Genomic DNA, 12,799 nt, shown 5'->3' on the forward strand with positions numbered 1-12,799 from the left:
GTGATATAATAATATACCTTTTTGTTCCTATTTAATATTTTTAAAATAATATTATTCTTTTACAATATGGATGATGTGTTTGCTATATTTCAAAAGAAAAACAAAACAAAGAAAAGGTCATCAATAACAGATAATACAGAAAATAAAAATAAGAGAAAGAGTTTATTTCATTTGAATCGTAAGAATCCTAGAAGAGCTCATAATGAAGAAGATACATTCAATTCTTATGAACCTTTAAATAAATTATTAAATGAGAAAAAAATTAATAACGATTTGGAAAATATAGTTGTTGTTGATTTTCCTCCTTTACCTTTAAAGAATACAGAAGTATGTTTGTCTTTTTATTATATTCAATATTTACGAAATCAACTTTTATATGGAAATCAAAATATACAAATTGATGAAAATACAAGAATGATAGCAGAAGCATTATTAGATAAAATAGAAAATAATATATATGAATTAGAGAATAAGGAATATTCTGAAGATAAGTATAAGAATGATATAAAGATACTTGTGTATAAATCTATATATGATAGATATTATAAAATAATTACTACGTTTCTTACTTATTCAGATGATATTCCTTTACCTAGTAATTTATATGAATATACATTAAATAATGGAGCATATATAAGATCAAGAAAAAATAATGATTTTAATTGTAGAGAAAATATTCATAATATATATTCTTATTTAGATAATGTAGAAGTAGGAGAAAATGATTTATCTATTAATGATGAAAAAATATATATTGATAATATTGATATAAGTAAAGCTACTATATTAAATAAAGCATTAATAAACATTGATATAGATATTGAATATCTACCTCTCAAAATTAATTCTTCTTATTATTACAATAATTTACAATATGCTAAATTATTTTTAAATGATGCTGTAAATATGTCTCTATATGATAAAGCACTTGGAGAATTGGTTGTTGTGAAGGCTTTAGTAGATATACCCAACGTAGAAATAGAATTTATTGAAGTTAAATAGAAAAAAAAAAAAAATATAAATAATACGATGAAATATTAATAAAATAATAAATATTGTAACAAAAACATATATACATATATATATATATATATATTTATTTATTTATTTATATTATTACCTTTCTATATCATATTTTTCTTTAAAGGGATTTGATATCAAAGAAATGAAAGCTGGGGAAAGACAGTGGATTCCAATTTACATAGCTATTTCTCTTTCATCTTATGCTTATGTAGATGTAGAATTCCCCTTTTGGTTTTATATAAAGAATTTTATAAATATAAAAGAACAAGAATATAAAAACCTTAACGAATTATTTGACTTGCCTTCACCTTATTTTTTTGAAATTTGCTATATGTTTCTTGATCAAAAGATTTTTTCTAAAGCTACACCTATAGAAACTGTAGGCCAGAAAAGTTATTTTAAATACATGGCAAAAGTAGCAGGTAATTTTATTTTATTTCATTTTTAATATATAGCTATCTTTTTTGTAAACATTATGTTGGCTACGACCTATAAATATGTGCATATCAAAGAGTATAATTCGATAAGTATAAATTAGATTTTGTAATTCAGAAGGCATATTGTTAAAAGGTACATTTGTATAGATATATTTTAATAACCACCCTTATACATACATACATATATATATATATATATATATATATATATATATATATGTATAATTTTATAAGTACATAACCTATTACAGAATACAATTTAGTACACCTTATGTTTTCATCTAATTGACATACATTTTTTTAGGATACGTTGAAGATATTAAACATTGTAGAGAAGAAAAAATAATAAAACATTTAGAAGAGCAAGATGTTCATTCCAATTATATTTATATTTCTAATTTACAGTATTCAGAAACTTACCTTGTTAATCTCTCCTTATATAGTTTCTGGAAGTATGATAAAAATTTAAACGAAAAAACAAACACTATTGATTTTACCTCTTATTTATTAGAACCATTTATAAAAGAGGAAAACGAAGATAACGTTCTAATGGATTTATAACATGAATTCGTTTAATTATATTATGTGTTAATTATAATTTGTGTCTTTTTAAAATAAAGAATAAATCATATGATCTACAATAAGGTAGAATAAAGAAATATTAATATGAAGAGGAAATTTACGAGAAAAAAAAAAAAAAAAAAATATACATATATATATATATATATATATATATAAGTTATAACAGTAGTTGTTTCCATATAAAAAGTGTTGTAATAATAATATATGTATATGATTAGATATATTTCTTTTATATCTTAAAATTATTATAATTAATAATTCTATACCATTTTTTTTTTTTTTTTTTCTGAACTTTTTAGCATTTTCTACTTTCATATATACATATATATATATATATATATATATATATTATTAATGATAACATTTTTAAATATTAACCATATATAATTCCATTATTATTTTGAAGTGAAATTATATATATTTATTTTTTGATTTCTCATAAAAATTAACAATCTGACAATTTTTATTATATTATATAAATGCTTGATTTAATAAAAATATAAAATAAAGCAAATTATATATATATATATATATATATAATATATTTATAATATATTTTTTTGTTCCTTTTATAATAATATTATTATTTTCACCTAAAGGTTTATATGTATCCCCATTATTTTAAAAAATTAATCCATATAATATTATATGCGCTATAATATATATATAATATATATATTTATATTGTATTCATCTGCATATTCACTAAAAAAAAAAGTAATTTTATTAGCTTTATATATATACTATAAATTTAAATGATTAATATTATGATTATTTATTAAATAAAGAACTATTTATTAATTCAATAAACCGTATATTATGAAATTTATAAATAATTTTGATTTTTGAATTATCCATTTCTTTTTAATACAAATAATTATAATTTTATATTTTAATTATTAACTGATAATAATATATATACATATATATTTTTTTTTTTTTATGAAATTATCATGATACTTTGTAAAAAATGAGAATAATGGAATGATTAAAATATAAAATATATTACAAGAAATATTAAAAAAAAAAAATAAAATAAAAAATGAATGATGAAACTAAAGTATTTAATAAATGTTTTAAGAAAATAAGTAATTGTTATACTCTAAATAAAAAAGGAGAAAAAGAAAATTCAACAGGAAATCAATTTGTATTACATAATTGTATCCAGACATTATTATCAGACCCTATAGTTGTTTTATATACGGATAATAATTATATATGTACTGGTATGTTTTCTTTATTTATATAGGATTAACAAAAAAAAAAAAAAAAAAAAAAAAAAAATACATCCGCCAATATATATATATATATATATATATGTATATATTTATTTATTTATTTTTTTTTTTTCATTTTTAGGATCTCTTACAGGGAAAGTTTGTTTATACAAAATAACGATTAAAGAAAATAAAGAAACAAATACAAACATATCTTATGTTTATAATAATAATAATAATATTACAGATGATGAGAAAAAATGTATAAACGATTTAAATAATAGAGAGGAATTAAAGAAAGAAAACTATAGCAAATCAACTATAGATGATGTGGTTATAAGTAAAAAGGAACTAAATAATCACAATAATATAAATAATAATAATAACAATAATAATAATAATAATAATAATAGTGAGATAATTAAAAAGTATCATATTTTATGTATGTTTAGAAATAATAGTATAAAATCAATATATATTGACAAGAATAATATATATATATGTTATGAAAGTTGTATTGATGTTTTTTGTGTAAGATCATATCAGTTTATTCAAAAGATTAATTTAGATGTAACAAATAATAAACAAGTAATATATTATGAGAACTATATATTATTTAATAACTCAAAAAGTTTATTTATATATGATATAACAAGTAATTTTTCTAGTTATTTTTACAAAAATTTCTTAAAAAATATAGTCATTTTTGATTTTAATATAAATTATTTATTATGTTATAAAAATAATTTTGGGAAATGTCATATTCGTGTCCTACAAATTTTTGCTGATGCTCAAAAATGTGAACATGAGTTAATTTTTTGTGTAGACTTTTCCTCTAAATTTATAAGTCATGGTAAATTTCTAGATGATGAAAAAATTATAGTTGCAAAAAATGGTAAAAGATTAATCATATTTGATTTTAAAAAAGCTATAGATATGTATCGAATCAGAAAACTAAAAAAAAAAATATTAGACATACACAAATCCGTAGAAAATATGTTATTTATATTAGTAGAAAATCAAATTTTTATTTTCAATTTATCTACATTTGTATTCTATAAAACCGTACAATTACCTAAGGGCCTTTTTTATTTTAAGTGGTCCTATTTCATAAGATATAAAAACCGAAAAATTATTTTTTCATCAGACAAGGGAGTATATTATATAGATTATTCCATTGAAGAAAATGTTTAATTCAGAGTATATAAAAATTAATATATACATAATATACTTTTTAAAATTATATTTTATAAAGTATTATAAATGAGCCATATTAAATCCGTTACACGGGTGTGTATTTATTCTATTTTTTTTTTTTTTTTTCTTTTATCTTTTTTCTTTTTTTGTGTTTTTTCTTTTTTTTTGTGTTAATTAAAATTAAATATGAAATATTGATTTTCAAAAAAAAAAAAAAAAAAAAAAAATTAATTACAAAAAATTATAATTTTTTTTCATATCATAATATTGATGAATATCTGAGAAAACGCAAGAATATTGCTCATTAGAATTTAAAAAAAGAAATATGTCATTAATATAATTTTCTTCAAAAATGTTTGAAATCTTCTTTGAATATTTACATTCTAGCAGAAAATACACTTCACTATAAAGGGAGAAAAAAAAAAAAAAATAATAAATAAATAATAAAATGTGGTTTTAATAATTATAATAAAATATAAAAGTATATAAAATTATTATATAGCATCTGCATAAAAAAATAAATATTCACAAGTATATATATTTATATATATTATATATATGTATATTTTCTCTTTTTTGCGTTCCCTTCCTAACCTTAACATATATATTATTTTATATTTTAAGACTCCTATTATATAATCAAACAGAACGTAAAAGAAATTGTTTTCGCTGTATCTATCAGTATTTGAACAAATAAATAATTTTATATAAAAATAAATCTTAGGAAACAAAAAGTATATTTTTTGACGAAATGATTGTAACTCATTCTTTATATCATCCATATTTTTATTACTTAGTTCGTGACTTTTCTTCTCATTAATTTTTTTTGTATATTCCTTAAGCTGTTCAAAATCAAGATCTTTTAAAAACGAAAACAAATCTTTTCTAGAATTATCGTTGTTAAGTTCTTCTTCTTTTTCTTTTTTCTTTCCATCAATCCAATTATATAGTACTTCTTTTATGTCATTCTCATTCTCGTAATCGTTATATTCATTCGAAAGGATATTAATTAACGGAGCACACACTAAAAAAAAAAAATAAAATAAAATAAATAATAATTAATATGGTCATATGGATATTAAAAAATTTCCATATGGAAAATTAAAAAGTAATAATATATATATATATATATATATATATATATATATTTATATTTATATTTATTTATTTAATTATTCATTTTATTGTTTTATTTTATTATTATAAACATTTCTATTCACCTTTCGATATGGTAGTTATAATAAAATTATATAAACTCTCATTAAACATATTTAAAATTTTATTTTGCACATCAGTATTTGAAGATACGGTGTACACTCGTTTAATAAAATTAAAAATAGATATTTCATTTTCTACTCCCGTTATTTCATTATTATTATTATTATTATTATCTTTTCCTGTTTTATATTTTTGATCATTCTTTTTACTTTCTTTGTGTGTTACATTAAATAATAAATGATCTATTAAATGTTTATGTAAATAAGTATTTAAAAATTCATTATCATTAGTGACTTTATAAAATAAATAAAGTAAGAAACTTAAATTTTTTATAAGAAAAATATTTGAATTAAACATATCATCATGTTTTTTTATATATTGCTTATATACATGTGTTATAGAATTAAATGTATTTTCTAAACATTCTTTGAATAAATCTATAAAAGTATTTTCTTCAATAATAAAATTAATAGTTTTTAAAATTAGAATGGTTCCTATTATATTCATATCTATTCCTCTTAAGGAAAATATTGTACCTTTATTAAATTGAATATTATTAAAAGAGAAAGATTTATATACATTATTTTCATTCAATATATTTATATTATATTCATGTTCTTTATAATTATTTTCACTTTCTATACTTTCGCTAGAATAATCATCATTTTCAGAGATTTCCATATCCTTATCATTTGAATTATATATATTTCCAGATGATATATTGTCTATTTTTTTTTCTATATGATTCATATGATCAGAATGTATATTTTGATCATGAAAATTGTCTTGTGGATCATTCAAACGTTTGTCCTTATTTTTTTTAGTCTCATGATTTATTATTTCATAATTACTACTTACTATATAATCTTCATATAAAAAGCCATTTATTATATTTGTAAATTTCTTTTTTATTGATTGGAAACACATATAAGGAATAGTACTATTATAATTAATATTTTTAGTATAATATGAGATATACATTTCTATTATATATAATAATCTCTCTTTTAATGTTGTACATATTCGTTTCAAATAATCATGTATAATATTATAAGAATCGTCAGTATATATGTCAATAATATCTACATAAATAATTTGTATAATTTTTCTTATAATTTTCATATTATTTAATTCATAAATTTTCTCATTAATATTATCATATATACATACACCAATACTATTGAGTATAATATTAATAGAAGAATTTAGATTATTATTAAATATATATAAAAATAAATCTGATTCTAATTTTGAAATATATATAGCTAATAGACACACATTTTTTATATATTTACAAATATCTTTATCAAAAAAATATTCAAAATTTTTTAAAATATTATTATTTAATATTTTTAATCTTGTACTTACATATATACTTTCCAGAGAGTTATAATCGTCTATATATAAATTATTTTCATCATTTAATGATTTTTTATAAATAAAATTTATTATATCTTTCATACAATAACATTTTATTTTGTATTTCTTATAATATTCAAATTCATCTATATATTTATTAAAATATATTATATTCACATTATTATATATTTTGTCAATTTCCTTTTCATCATTTGTTTGTAATAAAGAATGATTTTTAATTAAATTATTAATAGTAGAAATTTTATATATATTATTATCATTTATATTATTTTCATATATATTAGTTTTTTTTATATCTTCATATGTAATAAAATTTTCAGTCATTTTTTCTGCATTTTCTATATTCTCTTCGAATAAAGCATTTTCTTTTTTATTTCCTGTTTGGTTAATACTATAATTTTCATTTTGTGTATTACAAAAAGGTTTAATTTCATTATTACTAATAGGAGATTTTTCCCAATTCCTATTAATATATTCATCACAACTCATGATATCATTATTATTAATATTTTTTTTTTGACTTTTCAATGAATTTCTATTTATTATTGTATCATTAATTTCATCGGTCCCTTTATTTTCATATTGTATATCATACAAATATTGACCTCTATCTTCTTTGGTCATATTAATATTTAAATCAGTATTATTTAAGACGTCCCTAAATAAGTTTATAATGTATTTTAAAATTTTTTTAATAATTGACTGATATTTTAGTATTTTTCCTTTTGCGTTGAAATATGTATTATTTTTTTTAAAAAATTTAATGGCCTTTTCTGAAAAGTGTAGCATAGAATAGATTTCATTTTTTTCATTTAATTTGTTGTTTATATGACGTTTTCTTTTTCTTTTTTCCTTATTTTTATCTATCTTATTTATATCTATTTTATTTATATCTATTTTATTTATATCTATCTTATTTATATCTATCTTATTTATGTTTAACAATTTTTTGTATATTTCTCTTTTAAAGTTGTCGTCATCAATATTATTTAAAAAATTACATTCCATGTTTTTCAAAAAAAGTTGATTGAAAGGATGAGAGGAGCAAGCAGATTCATTATTTTCTAATGTACTTTTGTTTATACCAAAGAAAGAATTTTTTTTTTTATCTTTAATTTGATTTTTAGTTTTGGTAACATTCTTTTTATTGGTGTCACTGATTTTGGAGTTTTGTTTTTTTTCATTTGCGAGGGATAAGTCAATTTTTTGTTGATCCTCTTGACTTATATCATCAAGTGTTTCTTCTTTTGAATGGTCATTTATATGATTATCTATGATATTATTAATATGTTTATTTATGTTACCAAGCATAATATTATCGTTATTATCATCGTCATTATTATCGTCATTATTATCGTTATTATTATCGTTATTATTATCTTTATTATTATCGTTATTATTATCTGTGTTATTAACTATATTATCATCAACATTATCATATATATTATCATCTACATCATCATACATATTATCATACATATTATCATACATATTATCATATATATTATCATATATATCATCATCCATATTATTATTTATATTATCATATATATTATCATCCCCATTATCGTTTATGTTATCATTTATATTATCATATATATCATATGCCTCATCATAATCGTCCTCTTCATCCATTTCATCTATTAAATCTTCATCTGTTTCCTCATTATCACTGGTGTATTCTCCTTCTACCTCATGCGCAACAACACATTCTTGATTCTTTCCTACTTGTGTATTTTTTATCATAGACGTTTTGTATATATCAATAAAATATGCATATACATTTTTCTCCATTTTGTCTAGAATCATTTCAAAACGCTCAATATTTGTATAATATTTTAAACGTTTCTCAATTTTGCTTTTGTTTAATTTAATCATTTTAACTTCTGAGTATCTATAATAATAATGTAAAAAAATAGAATAGAAATTTTTATAAATGAGCTGTTTATTTTTTATTAAATTTTTCAATTCACTTTTTATTTCTTTATAATGTGTTAAGATGCTATGAATCTTTTTAAACATTTCAGACAATTTTTCATTTCTTTCACTTTTTATAATTTTCATTTCATTAACACTATTATATTCTTCAATTTTTCTATTCATTTTATATATAAAATAATAGTTCTCTATTTCCATAAAAATATCGATATTGTTATTCTTTTCTATATCTTTAAATTTATATTGACATATATTATTTTTTTCTTTTATCTGTAAAATTTCTTTATTTTCTCTATTATTATAAGAATCATTGGTAGGTTCATTGTTACTAGATATATGAAATGAACTTTTCTCTTCTGACAAATTATGTAATATATTATCTGTAATATTATTATTATGTAAATGATTATTTTTTATTTCTTTCTGATCAGATAACATAATAGGCAAATTATTATTTTTTCTATCTTCCTTATTTTTCTGATCAATTTCATATTGTTCATTTTCGGTGATATAAGAATCAATTTCATTTTCTTCCTCATCAAATGAACTATAAACACTTAAGGAGTCGTTCGAAAGATAATTTTTATATTCATCGTAATCTTGGATATATCCATATGTGTTTTGATTATCATAATTTATATTATCATTTTTTATTATGTGTTCATTTTTTTCTTTAAATGTATTATCATCAGTTCTTTTAGTATTTACCACATTTTTATTAAAATTAGATATTGTTTCATGGTTAAGATTTTTATATACGTCCTTTTTCTTTTGCTTATTAATATATTTTCTCTTTTTCTTTTCATTCTGTAAATTAATATCATTCAAAGAAAATTTATCTATTCTAGATATATATTCATATAACTTGAAATATAATTTATCATTGTTATAATCTTCCTTTTTGGTATTCATTATAATATTATAATATTATAAAATTCTTAACTTCTAGATATTATAATGATAATCTAAGAAGAACATAATTATTAAAAATTTAAACGAATAATACTGAGAAAATTATAAAAATATATACATATATATAAAGTTTATGTATAAACAAAATATTAAAATATTCCTTTTTATGTTTTTACAAGAAAAAAAAAGAAAAGATAACACTTATAAATGAAGTGCTACCATATATTTTTTTTTATTTTAAAACATGTATAATTCCCTTCAAAAGGATAAAAATTAGCAAAATTTTGGAAACATAACACATTTGTTATTAAAAAATTACTTGAACAAAAAAAAAAAAAAAAAATAAAATAAATTAAAAAATAAATCTAAATATAATATATTATATTATAAACCATAGAAATTTATTATTAATTGTATTATTATATACACATAAAAAAAAAAAAAATATATATATATATATATATATATATATATATATATGTATGTTCAATTGAAATGTATTTTTAATTTTTCATTATTATCAAAATAATTTATTTTTTCAATATTATATTTATGTATATTTAATCAATTGTTTATTCTATTCTTAGTTTATTTATTAATATATTTAATCATTCGATTTTTCTTTTTTTTTTTTTTTTATAAACATAAATCATAATATGATTACTATTTAATATTTACATTTATTTTTAATTTTTTTTTTTTTTTTTTTTTTTTTTTTTTTTTTTGTGCTAATATGTTAAAATAAAAATGGCACAATATGTATAAATAAATAAATATATATATATATATACATATATATAATAAAACATGTTAATAATAAGAAAGGAAAATTTATTTATATACATTTCATAGAATGTGTGATTTTTTAGGAACAAAACTTACAAATTACAAATTACATGATATAAAAAAAGAGTTTAGTAAAAAAAGAAAACATTATGATGAATATGATTTTTATGTGTATTACAAGAATTTATTAGCTTCCGAAAAAAGAAAAAAAGAAAGAAAGGAACAAAAAAAAAGGAAACACTCAAATGAACAAGAGAAAGAAGATGAATTTAAACCTTGTCATTATATATCAAGTATATATAAAAGAGTAAAAAATATCGAAAGAAAAAATATATATGATTATATTGATGAAGATGATAATATATATGAAGATATTGTTACTAATCGAAATTATGGAGAAGAACATAATTTTACAGATGACATAACCTTTACCTTTTTCAATGAAAATCTATCTTATACCTTATTAAGAAATAATAACTACATTGATGGTATTCCCATAGGTGTTAATATAAAAATAAAAAAGGATATACAAAAAAAACAATCTGACAATAATCAAATTTATTCACATATTGAAAATAATGAAAACAAAGAAATAAACCAAAAAAAATTCAAAAATGAAGATGGAAATAATTGTAAAGAGAGGAAAGGAAATAATAAAATAATTGGACCTCAAATGCCTCATATTTTTGAAGAAATCAGAAAACAAATGAAAAATGAAGAACATCATAATTTTAGTGAAGATAATATAGAACATTATGAAAACAAATATGTCAGTATTTTATCTTATCAAAATTATATGATATCAATTAAAAGGAAGGAACAAAAAGAATACGACAAATATATACAGTTAACATATACACCCAAAAATAATTTTGAAGGAGCCTTTTATGTAAAGAATAAAAGTGATATAAAAGAAATAAAGAATAATGAATTTAAATTACTTACACATGATTTTTTACATAATAAAATGATTCATAACTATGATGTAGAAGACTGTGAAAGTAAATATAAACAAAATGAATATAGACAGAATAAATATGTTCAAAATGGACACCATAATAAATTTTATGATGAAAAAATAAATGATGATAATAAATATTCAAATAATTATGTAAAAAGTGAAGACAGTATATCCTTAGATGACAAATCATATGATGCTGGTTTTGGAACTTTAAAAAGAAGAGAAAAGATTAAGGAAGACACACATTTTGTATTATATAAAAAGAATTCTTTAATAAAAGAACAAGATATATATACGTATTACAAAAAATATTATGAATCCCTTTTTGCAAAGATCAATATAGACAAAACACATAAAAATAAAAATTCCGAAAATTTTAAAGAAATATATGTACTTTATAATAAATTGTTGAATTTAAATAAAGATGAAACATTAACCCCAAATGAGTTGATCAATTTATACGTTCCAAAAAAAAGTTGGATACAATTCAATAATTCACAAAATAAAAATACTGATAATATGACAAATCAAATATATGAACTAAAGAACCAAATAAATTTTAATAATGACTTAAAAAAAAAAAATCGATTTTATTTTTTTTGTAAAATGAACGAAAATAAAAATGTAAAAAATAAAAAAAATATATTTAGTATAAAAGAAATGGATGAATTCAAAGGTTTAATAAAAAAATTTAAAACATATAATCCTGAATTCTATGTTAATGAAATTATAAATGAAGATTTAAATACAAATTTTCAAATATGCGATTATGAATTTTCTAAAGTTCTATGTGAAAAATTAAATATTAAAAATAAAGATCATAAGGATAATGAACAAAATGATGAAAAACGGGAGTCAAAAATAATTGATGATTTTTTAAAAATTCCACAATTTGTTTTCGAATCAATATTTTGTTAATTAAAATAATTTAATTTCTTAGACACAATTTGTAAAGTTTTTTTTTTATATTTATTTTGTTCTAAAAGTTAGTGACACAAAATTTGTGTAATTCATATTTTAATATATATATATATATAATTTATATATATTTATATATGTATTCTTAATTTTTTTCTTAATTAGTTTAATATATATTTTTTCATTTTAAATTTTATATAGGAAAATTTTTTCTATATATTATTTTAAAT

At 18.4% G+C, this 12,799-nt stretch overlaps 4 protein-coding genes across 4 annotated transcripts; 3 read left to right on the top strand and 1 right to left on the bottom strand.

Moving 5' to 3' along the window:
- Nucleotides 1–66: 66 nt before the first annotated feature.
- PF3D7_1335500 (DNA replication complex GINS protein, putative) lies at nt 67–2,021 on the top strand (the record flags this gene model as incomplete). The annotated part of the gene is made up of 3 exons (XM_002809006.1): nt 67–993; nt 1,148–1,445; nt 1,765–2,021. The coding sequence occupies 3 exons, from the start codon at nt 67–69 to the stop codon at nt 2,019–2,021; spliced, it is 1,482 nt and encodes a 493-aa protein (XP_002809052.1).
- A 1,063-nt stretch (nt 2,022–3,084) lies between these two features.
- PF3D7_1335600 (conserved Plasmodium protein, unknown function) lies at nt 3,085–4,453 on the top strand (the record flags this gene model as incomplete). The annotated part of the gene is made up of 2 exons (XM_001350049.1): nt 3,085–3,268; nt 3,402–4,453. The coding sequence occupies 2 exons, from the start codon at nt 3,085–3,087 to the stop codon at nt 4,451–4,453; spliced, it is 1,236 nt and encodes a 411-aa protein (XP_001350085.1).
- A 234-nt stretch (nt 4,454–4,687) lies between these two features.
- PF3D7_1335700 (conserved oligomeric Golgi complex subunit 3, putative) lies at nt 4,688–9,904 on the bottom strand (the record flags this gene model as incomplete). Its single annotated transcript, XM_001350050.1, has 3 exons — nt 4,688–4,859; nt 5,051–5,480; nt 5,677–9,904. The coding sequence occupies 3 exons, from the start codon at nt 9,902–9,904 to the stop codon at nt 4,688–4,690; spliced, it is 4,830 nt and encodes a 1,609-aa protein (XP_001350086.1).
- An 853-nt stretch (nt 9,905–10,757) lies between these two features.
- On the top strand, nt 10,758–12,569 carry PF3D7_1335800 (conserved Plasmodium protein, unknown function; the record flags this gene model as incomplete). The annotated part of the gene is made up of 1 exon (XM_001350051.1): nt 10,758–12,569. One exon carries the CDS (start codon nt 10,758–10,760, stop codon nt 12,567–12,569), a length of 1,812 nt encoding a protein of 603 aa, XP_001350087.1.
- Nucleotides 12,570–12,799: the final 230 nt, after the last annotated feature.

Source organism: Plasmodium falciparum (genome assembly GCF_000002765.6).
Source record: "Plasmodium falciparum 3D7 genome assembly, chromosome: 13".
In the NCBI taxonomy this organism is placed as follows: domain Eukaryota; phylum Apicomplexa; class Aconoidasida; order Haemosporida; family Plasmodiidae; genus Plasmodium; species Plasmodium falciparum.